We start from the raw sequence: 15,525 nt of genomic DNA, 5'->3' as shown, positions 1-15,525 counted from the left end.
ATATTCGGCGCAATTTTTATTTTATTTTTTGACATAAAGGTTTGTTTTCACCTCATACAAGCAGTTTATAAAGATGAGCTGCTCCTTTAATTACACCATGAACTTTACCCTAGTTGACCCAAGAGTGGAACACAATTCCTGGGTTTTATGTCCGACTAAATAGCAGGAGTACCAGCTTTTTCTCTGTGATTGGTTACAGGTCACTTTTGCTGACATTCTTCAAGATTCACATAATTCAATTGGTTCCAACAATGTGCGGTCCCGTTTAGACCCGCCTTCTTTCTTTTCAACGGAATCATTCTAAAATCTTTCAGACCTCTCCTGCCTTACCGTTCTCCTAGCAGCAGGATATTATGCTGGCAGCACGATCGCGGATTTTCTTTTTCAAAATAAGAGTCCCCCTGCAGACATGCAAAACGTCAGGAATATCGCAAAAAAATAATCTTTCACTTTTGCAGTACAATTATTTTTCAAAGCATTGCAACCTCCTCTGCATTTTTTGGGGTGATAATTTGCTGTATTTTATTTGCAAAATTGTATTATTTATACCAGCATTTATTTTGAAATTTACACATACTGGTGCAGTATGTTTAATGCTATTGTGTAGGCTATATTTAAAGAAATACACTTTTAATAAAATACAAAACATTTAAATGGGTCTTGTGCTGGGCAACTGGTTTAATACAGAGTACTAGTGACTCCTTACTCCACCCACACCTTTCACTGCAACGCAACACATGGTATATGGGATATTTATTGGCTTGTAGAGAGAACTTTTCTACCTGTCTCAGCTAAAGTGGGATGGGAAATACTACTAACCAAATATGTGTCGTTTTGGAGGGGGACTGCTACTGGCTGAGAACTAAGTGCTGCTGGGTATGTCCAACACAGTCCCACTCCAAAACAAGCCATCATATTGGGTTAGTAGAGACCCTGCTGAGTATTTCCCACCCCACTTTAGCTGAGACAAGTAGAAAAGTTCTCTCTACAGCCCAATATACTCAACATACCAGTGTCAATGTTATCTTTTTTCATTATTGGTATAAAAATAAATAATTTTAAAACATATTTGGGATTTGTTTTAATAAATTACACAATTCAATATCTTTTGAATGAGTTATCCACATCGCAACGTTTTGAAATGCGAGCTTTTATTTTACACTTTTTAGCATTACCATACTGAAGTGACGTCATCGTTTGTGCTGCTAGCAGAATACTAGACTCCTGCCTCTTGGGTGAAGGTTCGTTGTGGTGACTGGGTAGCTAGCTACTGTACATTGCTGAACCGAAGAATCGCTAACAATGTCGCGGGTTCTTGTTGGAGTTAAACGTGTAATTGACTATGCTGTCAAGGTAGCTACTTCCCCACTGTCTTGTATTTAAAAGCAATTCAACATTTCACGAGCAGAATTTCCATTCGATACGTCCTTTGCTAGCTAGCTAACTACTAGCTGACGTAAGGTGGCTGAATGGATGAAGGGTTAGGTTAGCAAGCTAGCAGTCATTGTTTGAATGTCAAGTCTGTTCAACTAACAACCATAACTGCAAGGAAAATACCAAGGTCATTACAGGGTTGTCTAGGTAATAGTTAATGATAGTTTGTCTAGCGTGCTAAGATACTTGTAGAATTGGCTAAAACGATAAACGACTGTCAAAATGAAAAAAGAAAGCTAACTAATCCCATTGTGTAATAAGTTACACGTTTGGCTGCCATTCTTTGTCAACACAGCCTCGTGGTCAACTAGTCATTATTATACACAGGTGAAATGTTAACTAGAATCTAGATAATTGTTTGCACATTATGGTTTTGTCATCCTGGTCAACAGGCATTGCTGTCAGTGTCTGGGCAATTTGTGACTGTTGTGACAATGTATTGCTGCTGATTTGTATTGCACATGTTAAACTACATGTATAATCCTCATTCAGGCTTCATCACAGCGATTTAAAAACATAAAATCAACTAGGTGTCACAGCATCAGGACAATTAGATAGTAGGCTATCACTATCCAAGCCACTCCTATCAGATCGTTACAAGGTAATATATTTATTACCAGTTGTTTCATGCGACAGTCTGAGCACTCCTGCTTCAGCTGCACCCAACTAGATCCCTGTAGCTGTCTCTCAATGCACTCGGTTAATCTATGTTTGTACCATATGCTGCCCCAACTCTTATCAGACAGAGGAAGGGAGGCATGTGACCAGTGAGGGCAGTGTGTGTGTGTGAGACAAGGTCTGGGCCAGTCATATATTATGAGGTGACTAATGTACAGTACCAGTCAAAAGTTTGGACACACCTACTAGTTAAAGGGTTTTTCTTTATTTTTACTATTTTCTACATTGTAGAATAATAGGGAAGCCATCAAAACTATTAAATAACACATGGAATCATGTAGGAACCAAAAAAGTGTTAAACAAATCAAAATATATTTTATATTTGAGATTCTTCAAATAGCCACCCTTTGCCTTGATGACAGCTTTGCACACTCTTGGCATTCTCTCAACCAGCTTCATGAGGTAGTCACCTGGAATGCATTTCAATTAACAGGTGTGCCCTTTTAAAAGTTAATTTGTAGAATTTCTTTAGTTTCTTCAAGTGCAGTTGCAAAAACCATCAAGTGCTATGATGAAACTGTCTCTCATGTGGCCCAACACAGGAAAGGAAGACCCAGAGTTACCTCTGCTGCAGGAGATAAGTTCATTAGCATTAACTGCACCTCAGATTGCAGCCCAAATAAATGCTTCACAGAGTTCAAGTAACAGACAACTCAACATCAACTGTTCAGAGGAGACTGTGTGAATCAGGCCTTCATGGTCAAATTGCTGCTAAGAAACCACTACTAAAGGACACCAATAAGAAGAAGAGACCTGCGTTGGGCCAAGAAACACGAGCAATGGAGATTAAACTGGCGGAAATCTGTCCTTTGGTCAGATGAGTCCAAATTTGAGATGTTATATTCAGTAGGGCATACCATAGCAAAACTCTTTGAAACAGAAAATTAATAAGCATTTCTTATTGGAGTCCAGGTACCCTTTTTCAGTTCGTTTTCTTCTGTTCTGTGCCTAATGAAGACAACCCTGCCCTCTCCCTTAGATCCGCGTGAAGCCCGACAACAGTGGGGTGGTGACAGATGGCGTCAAGCACTCCATGAACCCCTTCTGTGAAATCGCCGTGGAGGAGGCCGTCAAACTCAAGGAGAAGAAGTTCATCAAAGAGGTGGTGGCCGTCAGCTGTGGGCCCACGCAAGTAACGGTAAGAGTGACAGAGTGCTCTGGCCTGGCGACACCATTTTGAAGTCGGTGGTGTATTCAACAATGCGAAACATTTTCCTTATTCTACCTCCCGAGTGGCGCAGTGGTCTAAGGCACTGCATCGCAGTGCTAGCTGTGCCACTAGAGATCCTGGTTCGAATCCAGGCTCTGTCGTAGCCGGCCGCGACCGGGAGACCCATGGGGCGGCGCACAATTGGCCCAGCGTCGTCCAGTGTAGGGGATTGAATGGCCGGCAGGGATGTAGCTCAGTTGGTAGAGCATGGCGTTTGCAACGCCAGGGTTGTGGGTTCGTTTCCCACGGGGGGCCAGTATGATTTTAAAAAAATGTATGCACTCATTAACTGTAAGTCGCTCTGGATGAGAGCGTCTGCTAAATGCCTAAAATGTAAATGACATTCTACATATCTGTTCTACTCAATTAATTTCTATCCGAACGTTCTGTAGCATTAGGCTACATCCTCCTTAACAGGCCTTCAATAGCTAACATTTGGATAGCTGTCACATTATGTTTTCATTCTATTGTAAGAAACATTCTGCAGTTGGTCACCTCCAACTTGATTGTGCTAATGATTGTATTATTCTGTCATTGTTCTCAGATGGTGTTCTTATATAATTTTGAGAACCTCACCGCTCAAGCATTTGTATTGTGTGTGTAGGAGACCATCCGTACTGCACTGGCCATGGGGTGTGACCGCGGCATCCACGTGGAGGTGTCGGGAAAAGACTACGAGGCCATGGGACCCCTGCAGGTCTCCAAGATCTTTGCTGCCCTGGCCAAGAAGGAGGAGGCCTCACTCGTCATCCTGGGCAAACAGGTCATCCGATGCAATAGATTGTGCCACTGCCACACCAATGCCAGTTGACTTTGAAATCAAACCTCATGATCTCATGTAATGCTCACTGATTGTGTTGGTATTTTTTGACAGGCCATTGACGATGACTGTAACCAGACTGGTCAGATGACGGCAGCCTTGTTGGACTGGCCTCAGGTCAGTAGTGGTTTCTTCTTGTTGTAATCCTTTTTCTCAGCAGGAATCACTAAACTGATCTCAGAGCATAGAGGTCTTGTTTACTGTTAACTGCTGACTTGGATGCCACTGCTGTCCGGACCAGGACCTTTTCTCATGGTCTTTATAAGCATTAGCATATCGTCTCAATGTCAGGTGAAGGGACCAGCTGAACTAGCAGGCCTTAGATTATGTCACTGGCCAGAGATAGTTATCAGGGTAAGACGAGGCTAGTTTGACCTGGCCAGATCTACAGTCAACACGGTCTGCACTGAAAAGTAGACCATAGGCCAGTTAAAGGGCAAAATTAGGGTGTATTTACATAGTTAAACCACCAGATGTCACACTTGGATTGCCTCGTGGCCTACAATGGGTTTCCAATTGTCAGGTAACATAGGAAAGAAGGCTTTGTTTTTGCCCTACGACATGATAATGAACATAGTGTTCTACTCAAAGCATTTGTTATAAGTTATAATTTCAGAGAATATTTCATCTCTGTGGATTATGACATGTACTAAATGTAGGACCTCCCATTCTTGCAGGGCACATTTGCCTCTGAGGTGACCATCGATGGGGATAAGGTGAAGGTGGTGAGGGAAATCGACGGTGGTCTAGAGACCATCAAGATCAGCATGCCAGCTGTCCTCACAGCAGACCTTCGACTCAACACCCCCAGATACGCCACCCTGCCCAACATCATGGTAATACACACACACACACACACACACACACACACAATGTACATTTCCTCACAAAGTGTACACACACACAAATATCACTTTAATTTCTCATCTCCTTCTCCCTCCACCTCCCAGAAAGCCAAGAAGAAGAAGATAGCCAACATGAAGCCAGCGGACCTGGGGGTGGACATGGTGTCGCGGGTGGAGGTGTTGAGGGTGGACGAGCCCCCAACGAGACTGGCCGGAGTGAAGGTGGAGACGGTGGATGATCTGGTCGCTAAACTCAAGGCAAACGGAACAATCTAGAAGCCCTGTGGGAGCCAAATGGGGAGTGCAGGGGACACACAGAGGGGTGAGTCTCAATATCTGAAAACAGTATGACTGTTTGAGATAATATTGGTAAACTATTAGAAAATGTCTGAGGGATTCTCAGCATGACAGAGCACTGATGAACTTCATGTTCATGTAACAACTTACCCTTGTGAATGGTGAGAGAAATGTTAATTTTTGGGGAATAGGGAAGATTGTACTAGCATATGCTTCTTGCACCAAATTGCCTCAACTGAAAACACAGACCTTTGCCAAAGTGTGCTGTACTTGACCAAGCTCAGTGTTTCTGTCTCTATTTGGCTGTAATATGTAATTTCCCCCTTTATTTTGCAGGTTTCTGTCTGAGCGATGATGGAACAAAGTAATTTAGCAAACATGGAGGACTGGTTGCTTAAGGCAGAACCCATCGCCACCCGGCCCTCTGTGTTTAACTCTGACTTCCATGATAGTAGCCTACTGACCTGGAATGAAGGGATACTGAGAAACACTGTCCGATAGGAACCCACACAGCCCAGAGGGTGAAGAGGGTCTGTTTTTATTGTGCATTTAAATTCACATGGTACATCTGTATTGTAATTCATGTATCTTCTCTGTGAGTATAGGTAACTAGGTATGGAGAACCTAGACAAAAAAAAAAGCACTACTTCCAAGCCAGTAATGTAAGTCAGTAACTTTCATTCACCCATGTTTCTGTATGTGTTGCACTGTACATTCAACAGTGTCACAATAACATTTCCATCTGTAACATGGACCTATGAAAACCCTATCACGAAAACCTACATTGACACATCTGGGCTATGCAGTTAAAGTTGGATGCTATGTGTAAATAAGAACCCAAAGTTGCAGAGTTGAATGTGCATTCAGGGTTTGTGATATGTCTACTGACTTGGTTTGTATAAAGTTTATATAAATATAATTATTTCTGGGTTGGGTGGCAGCTCCGGTTGGACAGTGTCTCTCAGTAGATGTGGGAAAATGATCAAAAACACACGCAAAGTTGACTTTTTACCATAAGCGCCTCTTCTGTTTAGATTGTACAGGATCCTACCATAACAATAAATATACCTTTTTCATATCTACATCTGCTGTTTTCCACTGTCATTCTATGTTGCTGTATTCTGTCTTTCCACATCAGTGTTTTGGTTTTAAGATAGTCTCTTGAATAGCTAGTACTTGGCAACAACCATCCAGTCATTACAGTGCACATTCCAAACCTCCTAAATCCCAGAGGAAGATGGTACTCCATCTTAAATTAAGGAGAAGCTAGACTGAGGAAAGTGGATTATGGGGACAGTGTCAAACCCAAAACTAATGTAACTGAGATCATTATTAGAAGTGGATTAGAAGCCGAATGTCACACAATCCAAAGACCAAGCAATCTGAAAGAATATAAAACTTGTCTGCGTAAATACATTTTATCTGAGTTAACTTGGCAATGCAAGACCCAAAGACAAATTGCCCCCTTTTCAGATTTGGTGTCAACCATGTTTTCCTAACTGTTGTAGCTAAAGCCATTTTATAATGAGAGGATTTGCTTATATGGCCCAGGTTAGCCAGTGGGAGGAGTTTCACTAGGTGAAAAGTGATTGCATTTGTTTTGGGACGGGGCTGCCTCCTGGGCACAAGCCAGGTGGCCCATTCAAAGCCACGACGAAGTCTGCTCAAAACAAAAGTGGTGTAGCCTAGGCTAGTGGCACATGGAGTAATGAGTAGGATTCTGTTTTCACATGCAAAAGTGATTGCTTTTGATAAAAATGCTTTATCTGCCTTCCCAATGAAAATTAGTTTGAAAATTCAAACATAACATATATTTTATGGAAAAGAGATGTATGTTTCTAGATGATGCACCGTGCTGCCTTGTTGACAACCTGACCAAGCGGCGCAGATCAGTGTTCGATTTGAGAAGGGCGCTCCTCCCTCACTGCTTTTGCCCCTTCACGTCACGGGCCATCGAGGGGTGCACTGCAGCTCAGGTTAATAGAACTCCCTCAATGACTATACTATTTCAGTGGTAACCAATAACTGGGGTAGTTGTGTGTGTGGTTGGCCCACCCCTCGCTCCTTGGAACCAGACACCAAGGTTGTGTCTCCAGAGAGGAAGAGAGAGGCCCAACTCGGCGGGAAATCTTTCTCCCTTCAGCAGGTGGCGTTGTTTCGCCCACCAAGCAAGGCGTTTTTGTATTGATGTTAATGAGTGTCGAATTTGGTAAACAAAAAATGTTATGGCTTATTTGCTACTTGAGGTTTATTTGATCAAATAGAAGTTACGTAACACTTTATATCGGAGTTGTCTCAATGGCTGGCTATTCATGGCATGAGGCTAGTAGCATAGCGTCTCCATTGAATACAGGCTGTTGACGTCAACAACCCTCCTCGAATATTCAGAAATTATTACAATAATGAGATGTATCCACCAATCCAAAGAAAGGATAGGCGGGAGCTAGACAGCCCAACCGTGCGGCTTTGTGGACAACGCCTCCCGTTGTTAGGGCGGAAAGACATGTACTGTATGTTGTCAGTATATCCATAATCATTTGGTGTCTCCCAGAAGACAAGAGCCATAGGTGCTGCAAAGAATGCAGTCCAACCTGGTACCTTTCATTAGTCAGGGCAATTTGTTACAATGGTCCTGAAACACTGGTAAATCACCATACACTAGCCTACACCTTTTTATTTTGTGTCAACGTCTAGGTGACTGCGCAAAAAAATCATATTTCTCTGCTTTCTCGCATTACTGTTTGGTTGAATATGCCATTCTAGACTAGTTTACCTGTAGATATTGATATACCGGTAGTAAAGAACCGTCCCACCTCAAAGCTCAACAAGCACAGTCACTTTTGCATTGTTTATTGAAAGTTTTGCTGTAAAAGTATAGCCCACGTTTACCAATATTTTTTAGTAGGCCTAATAATGCTACTAATTGTTGCAGACGGAAAATGTATTTTAAAAAGGCTGGTTTTAACATGAGGCGTGGTGGTACTCACGTGTCCACAATCAAGGCTTTGACATCGACACAGGTGAATTGCTCTCGAATCTCAATGACTAATAGCCCGGACAGCTCGAGAGTGAAGCAAGGTTGAGTGCAATAGAGGACACACAACGCAGGAGCGATTATATTAGTTGTTTATCGACATTTCCCCAGATGTTTTAGTGGTATCTTAAAAAGCTGAAATGTGGAATATTTTTATGTGAAAGTTGTGAGCAATTTATGGTTTCGGATTTCGTGGAATTTTCTTTTAAGTAAAACCAAAATGTTCTCGCACCAGTTTGGTGTCCACAAATGGCACATTTTGATGGTAACTCTATTGATATTTGTGATTAGAGGTAAGTTTCAATTCATCATGCTGTTTAATTTTGTATGACACGTGCCAATAAACAAAACTAGCCTGCTTTCCAATACGCCTGCACCATAATATTGTGAACCTATAATTTATACAATAAACAAATTATTGATTCGCCTAATTAACTACCCAATGAATTATGACCATATAGAATGTATCATGAGATGATTGAGATGGTATATTTTTTTTTTTGGGGGGGGGGGGGGGGGTTTAGTTACAATATGTGACCATTAATCAACTTTGTATTAATGTTAACAATTTCCATTCCTTTGCTTCATTATGATCGCCTACAGGTGTAAACTGTGACTTGACCATCTCTCCCCCGGGAACCTCGCTGGTCAACGCCACTGTTGGCAGCAACGTGACTCTTGTAGTGACCATCAGTGGTGCACCTGACCCTGTGGTCACATGGAAGATGGGGAGTTTACCTGTGGTTACCTGGACCCTTGGCTCCAGTGTTGCACCAGACATATCCGCCATTCACCGTGATGTGCTGAAGATTGAGGCCGATGGGTCCCTCACCTTCCAAAATGTGTCGTTTGTCTACAGTAACACCTACACAGTGGACATAGTCAAGTCTGGATTAAAGGCAGTCTCAGCCACATTTGTACTAAAGGTCTATGGTGAGTATTGGGCATTTAGCGCCGGTTTCCCAGACCCAGATTAAGCCTATTCCTTTACTAAAAAGCAGTTTCAATAGAGATTCTCCTTTGAGCACACCTTTTAGTTGAATAATACACATTTTAGTTGAAGATTAGACTTAATGTAGAGGTTAATCATGTTAGGATCACATGTACATTTCTTTTACCCGTTTTAAGGAATTCTGCAGCTACATTGTCCTCCTCACCATGGAGAAGCAATACAGTTTGTCCATCCATCTGTGTCCTTTACCCCAACTGTTGCTCTCCTTTCTGCTTTCAGACTACATCCAGAACGTGTCTGTGAACACAGAGCCTGCCGAGGCCATAGAGGGAGCCAACATGTTCACTCTTCAGTACAGCACACTGCAGGGAGAGGCCGACCAGTGGAGGTGGTACTTTAACAGTGTGGAGATACAGACCAACTCCCACTACACGGTGGGCCAGAAGAGCCTGGTCATCCATCAGCCCAACCGGACCGACACAGGACTTTACACCTTGGTCCTGACCAACCCTTTCAGCACTGTCACGTCTCATAGGAAAATCACTGTTCTGTGTAAGGAAGTGGTTGAATCTCGCCTTATTTGGCCAAAACATTAGTCTGAACATTACTTTCATTCTACTTTTTTACTCGACTTTATTAGTTAACAGCACAATTTTCCGTCTTGTGCACCCGTAATTACTCGCATGTCTCTAGTTTTGTAGTTGAATCCTTTAACAATCCTTTACTGAAAGCAACATGTTTCCCTGTCTCACAAATCCACTTTACCACGTCTTTATTTCCTTCAACTCCTCTATATGGAACACTTTCTTACTCTTCTACCTTACACTGTACTAAAAATGCTACCAGAAATTACATCTACTTTAACCAGCCATTTGATGAAACCGATATGCCCATCTGACTTCCCCCTTTCTCTTCCACTACTAGATGGACCAGACGAGCCCATGCTTGGAGCCAGTCCGTCCCAGGCCTTCTTTGTTTCCGGAGATTCCCTCTCTCTCTCTTGTCAGGCCGAGGGGGTTCCCCAGCCCTCCACCTCCTGGATGTTTGGGGGTCAGACCCTGCCTGTTTCCCAAAGAGGAAGTCTCAATCTGACCAATGTCCAAACTAGCCAGGGGGGTATATACACCTGTGTGCTGGTCAATGAGAACACCAGAACGCAGCTTAAGAGGAACTTGACGGTCAACATTTATGGTAGAGTATTAGCGTCTGTTGAGGGGCAATGTATTGTTGCTGGAGTGTGACACGGTACACATGCTTTGCCTTGTGGTGTTTGATATCATTGATCTTAGCGTAAGGGATCTTGAAACATCTGGATGGACCATTGTGCCTGTGCTACACACAACCTGTGTGTGTGTGCGCCAAACCAATAAGCTTGTTGCATTAGTTTAGGGTGCAAGTGTTCTAATTACCCCCCCGCCCCCCTTGTCTTCCTACCATCACAGAGAGCCCGACAGCCAGCCCACTGTGCTCAGTCAATGCAGTGAACGGAAATGTTGACCTGCAGTTCCACTGCCAGTGGCCAGGAGGCACCCCAGAAGCCCTACTGGCCTTCCCTGCCTTGAACAACGCCACCAGCGGTGCCGGAGACTTCAGCCTGACTATGCCTGCCTCTCAGGACATCCATGGGAAAATGGTCCTCTGTATGGCCTATCACCCCCTCCATCAGACACAGTGCAATATTACTGCCAGTGAGTTACTTATTCCCTATTCCATACTAGACTATGTAAGGTCCAGGCGTTTTGCAGGTTTGCACAACAAACAGAATGTTTGAGAATCACACAGTGTAACTAGTGGTCTCATTCCTCCTCAGCTGGTCCTGCAGAGTTCCTACCGATGGTCTTGACCACAGTGGACCAAGATGGTAAAATAGTGGTCACCATCCACTGCAACAGCCATGCCACGCCCAAGGCTATGGTCACATGGTCCAAAGGTAGCGAGCTCTTAGCCAATGGGTTGCAGTACCAGATCAGCATGGACACTGCGCAGCTCAGCATCCACAATTTTAACACCAGCACCACTCACCTCTACACTTACACCTGTAACTGTAGCAACCCACTGGGCAACAATGAAAAAAAGACTCAGTTACTGGGTATGTCATAGGCCAGTTTCTCAGGTGGTGGTTAACAGCCTGTTTTTCTTGGGTCATGGATAGATTTGGCGCGAAATACATGGTTTTGTTTACTTGGTGGGTCACCATGAAATTTGGAAGGCTTTATGTAGGACACTACGCAAAAAACAAAGAAATTGTGATCCACTGTTATAGTAGTGTTTTATATCCCTCAAGTAACACCGCTAATAGTAGTTACAGCATGTGGTTAAACATACATAATGTGATCTCTGTGCTGAGCACTGGGAAGGAGTTGTACTGTATTTAAATGACTGGAGAATCAAATGTTACCTGAGAGTTCTAGAGCACTAGATTACTAGACTAAAGCAGCACAATGGGGTCTTAGACTGTGTAAAGAAGAACTTGCTTTTTTTTAGTTTTACACAAAGCGCCATAGTCTCCCTCTCACCCCTCTCTCCAGGCCCCACCATCTCAGATTCCAGTCTTTTCCCTAATCAAGATGGAACCATCATCACAATGACCTGGGAGGTCCCTCCCACCTCTGTGATTACAGGTAAAGCTGCTGACGTACCTATGCTCACAAATGTTCCTGTAAAAACGATATTGAGAGAACATAAGAATATGATTTTCCACAATTTAGGCATTGTAATTTTACGACATGGGAGCCTCCCAGTTTTCAACCCTTTGTGGAATGGCTTTTGATCTCACTGCTGAACTTGTAGACCTCAGCAATATTGCTGCTGGGAAAAGATGCAACTCCAAACACAGGAGATAGGGGTGTACTGTAAATATTGCTTAATGTCTGAGACCATCTGGACTATCCGGCTTTGCTCTAGAGCGCACAATGATTTGGTGTGAGAAACTAAAATTGTAGCCTAAGAGGTCTAAACCTATTTTTTTAAATGAGCCTGCTATTTTCCTTTTATGTCGTTTTGGGTCTATAAAGCTGTCCTCAAGCACTTGGCTGAGAATCTTGTATAATACTACTCAGTAGTGTCAGCTTTGGGATACAATTTGACATTTTACCTGGTTTTACATGTATCTTGGCTGTAGTTAATGTCACATTATATGGAACATCCCTTTAAGTACTGCTCAACACTGGTTTCTGTCCCTCCGTTGCGTTGAAGGCTTTGACATACAGATGAGCGGACCAGACCTCCTAAGTGGCAATAAAAATGGCAGCCGACGGAAAAGAGCCACAGAGGGATTCCGGAGCATTCAGCAGAGGCCCGGATCCTCCCGGAGCACTGATATCTTTGTTCTGGATCCCAAATCCACATACTACTTCCGGGTCATCCCCATTGCTGGCAGAACTCAGGGGGAACCATCAGGGGTGCAGATAATTGGACCCGGTATTTGAACTGACTTGGATCATTTTCCTATTCAGGTCATTTCGTTTGGGAGGTGCTAATCTGTTTCCCACTTACTAGTTGGCTTGGCATTGTTCCATGTGAAGAAATTAATTCATTTCTTTATAAGATAGTCAGTTGTATTTTTTAAAGAGACTGAGGAATGAGCTGGATGTTAACATAATGAAGTGATAAATGTAAACCTCCACATGATGCTGGTAAAGTTAAACTTATAGTCAACGTTACGCTCCCATGTCACCTTTGACACATCAGTGGAGAGTCGGCTCTGTGAATGCTGCTCTAACAGATTGTACTGTGTGTGTGCGCTGGTGTGACAGGTGGTCTGAGCGGACCACAGATTATAGGCCTCGCTGTCGGGATCCCCTGTAGCCTCCTCTTCCTCCTGCTCCTCATCGGCCTCATATACCTCTGTGTCTACTGCTGCAGGAAGAAACGTAGGAGCACCACCCTCAATCCCCTGATCTTCCTTCCCGTTTTGTTATCACATCCGGAATCAATTGGTTTTCACTATAAAATTGTGTTTCTGTTTTATAGGTCAACAGAACAGATATCCCGTGCCCAAAGCAGTGAAGGTAATGCCAGTAATTGGGAAATGTGTTATTGCACAAATGTCATGTTCCTACCTGTACTGTAGAGCTCATATTCTCTTGCGCGTGCACTCGCTCGCGCTCTCTCACCCCATGCAGGCGGTGTCAACCCAACCAGACATAAACACTCCCAATCACCTGCTGACTGGAGGACTCAAACCACTGCCTGATTACAACAGAATAACATTACAAGTGGTAATTCACCCCGCCTTGTCATGACACACTTACAAAACATCTGAAGTTACACATCAGGGACCATAATCACAAAGCATAGAAGAGTAGGACTGCTGATCTAGGATCAGTTTTGCCTTTTTAAACCATAATGAATAACACTCCTACTCTGAGACGCTTTGTGAATATGGGCCGTAGGGAATTGCTATTGGGTTAGAACTGTTATATAGAAATGTAGGAGAGTGACATACAAGATGTCATTTCAGAAATGATTTACCAGCCATACTTTGTATCTGATATCTTTTCCAGGCTCCGTCTGAGCGGTCAATCCCTCTCCCCACGTTTGTCGCTCCTCCCCCTGTGAGAACTGCCACAATTGTGTAAACTGAATAAAACTGTCATTTTCACTGTGATATGCAATTATTTTATGTCCTAAATGTTTTTATATTTGATATTCTTAATATTGTTTTATCACTAACTTGAAAAGCTCTTATGTATATGGGGATATGATGCTCTCTGTAACTGCAAAACTGAATGAGGTGTTTTTTAATCAAGATTGTGTTTCTGCGTCAACCAAATTGAATATACATGTATATCTAAACTCCAATCTTGTTGATCAGCAAACTTTGTACTGGTATTTATTTTCAATAAATCTTATAAAAATGACTGCAACCACGTGTGTGTGTGTGTGTGTGTGTATGTATATGTGTATATATATATATATATATATATATATATATATATATATATATATATATATATACACTGAGTGTACAAAACATTAGGAACACATGCCTTTTCCATGACAGACTGACCAGGTGAAAGCCATGATCCCTTATTGATGTCACTTGTTAAATCCACTTCAATCAGCGTAGATGAAGGTGAGGAGACAGGTTAAAGAAGGATTTTTAAGCCTTGAGACAAGGATTGTGTATGTGTGCCATTCAGAAGGTGACTGAGCAAGACAAAAGATTCAAGTGCCTTTGAACGGAGTATGGTATGCGCACCGGTTTGTGTCAAGAACTGCAACGCTGCTGGGTTTTACATGCTCAACAGTTTCCCTTGTGTTTCAAGAATGGTCCACCACCTAAAGGACATCCAGCCAACTTGACACAACTGTGGGAAGCATTGGGGTCAACATGTGCCAGCATCCCTGTGGAACGCATTCGACACCTTGTAGAGTTCATGCCCCGACGAATTGAGGCTGTTCTGAGGGCAAAATGGGGTGCAACTCAATATTAGAAAGGTGTTATTGTTTTGTACATTCAGTCTAATGTAATTGCAATGCCGGTCAGTCAGTTACACATCTGTTTTCTTTAACACTTTTTAAACAACCCATGACAATTGATATTTTAAGAAATTCATTTTCCCACCAATTTACAAGTTTCATAAATTGGGGATTGTTACAGTTCATATAACCACTCTGTTCTGCTTTTAAATATGGGCCTATTTTAGTGTCTTTAAGGGTTCCCTATGGTTGTGCCTCTGGTACACACAAACATGGCCATCTGACAATCACTTTTAATTACAATTCTATCCTCTGCTCTTTGAAAAGAGCTTCCTAAATTAATAAACGAACATGGTAACATATTTGGAGTATAGTACTTCAGGGAGTTCTGCTGTTATAGAAGTGTTGTATGTCTATGTGGTTTCACATGGTTGAGGTGTGGAAGGTGGCAACATTGTGACCACTTTTGGGCATGAGAAGCATAAGGTTAGGCATCAAGGTCACTTTAGTGTCATTTCCAAGAGCAACGGATCAGTCATCAGTGGAAGACCGACAGGGCTACTGAGGTATGTCACCAAATGCAGCCTAATATATTTTGTTAGAAACATTTAGTGAGCAGTTGTACTGCATTTACATTTTAGTCATTTTAGCAGACGCTCTTATCCAGAGCGACTTACAGTTAGTGAGTGCATAATAAAAAAATTTTCTCATACTGGCCCCCCGTGGGAATTGAACCCACAACCATGGCGTTGCAAGTGCCGTGCTCTACCAACTGAGCTACACGGGGCTACACTAGTGTTTTGGAGTTTTACTAATGAATGATTGCATCCA

The 15,525-nt window shown here is 42.7% G+C and overlaps 2 protein-coding genes across 5 annotated transcripts; both read left to right on the top strand.

The window, feature by feature from the left end:
* The first annotated feature begins 1,213 nt into the window (after positions 1-1,213).
* Positions 1,214-6,366, top strand: LOC311113605 (electron transfer flavoprotein subunit beta-like). The gene is made up of 7 exons (XM_084156862.1): positions 1,214-1,353; positions 3,092-3,250; positions 3,927-4,085; positions 4,197-4,259; positions 4,820-4,978; positions 5,093-5,309; positions 5,621-6,366. The coding sequence occupies exons 1-6, from the start codon at positions 1,303-1,305 to the stop codon at positions 5,261-5,263; spliced, it is 762 nt and encodes a 253-aa protein (XP_084012988.1). The 5' UTR covers positions 1,214-1,302; the 3' UTR covers positions 5,264-5,309; positions 5,621-6,366.
* A 1,896-nt stretch (positions 6,367-8,262) lies between these two features.
* On the top strand, positions 8,263-14,136 carry LOC311113488 (V-set and immunoglobulin domain-containing protein 10-like). 4 transcript variants are annotated; one of them, XM_084156714.1, is made up of 12 exons: positions 8,263-8,611; positions 8,922-9,251; positions 9,550-9,822; positions 10,195-10,461; positions 10,713-10,958; positions 11,081-11,200; positions 11,799-11,891; positions 12,466-12,690; positions 13,026-13,142; positions 13,243-13,280; positions 13,395-13,490; positions 13,776-14,136. In XM_084156714.1, the coding sequence occupies exons 1-12, from the start codon at positions 8,539-8,541 to the stop codon at positions 13,848-13,850; spliced, it is 1,953 nt and encodes a 650-aa protein (XP_084012840.1). In that variant the 5' UTR covers positions 8,263-8,538; the 3' UTR covers positions 13,851-14,136. The 4 variants fall into 4 exon arrangements, with proteins under 4 accessions (XP_084012840.1, XP_084012839.1, XP_084012842.1 ...); XM_084156713.1 differs by having other exon boundaries at positions 8,328-8,611; positions 11,081-11,359; XM_084156716.1 differs by lacking the exons at positions 12,466-12,690; positions 13,026-13,142 and having other exon boundaries at positions 8,328-8,611.
* The last annotated feature ends 1,389 nt before the right edge of the window (positions 14,137-15,525 follow it).

Source organism: Coregonus lavaretus (genome assembly GCF_964263955.1).
Source record: "Coregonus lavaretus genome assembly, chromosome: 3".
Classification (NCBI taxonomy): Eukaryota; Metazoa; Chordata; class Actinopteri; order Salmoniformes; family Salmonidae; genus Coregonus; species Coregonus lavaretus.
This window is presented reverse-complemented; position numbering and strand designations above follow the sequence as displayed.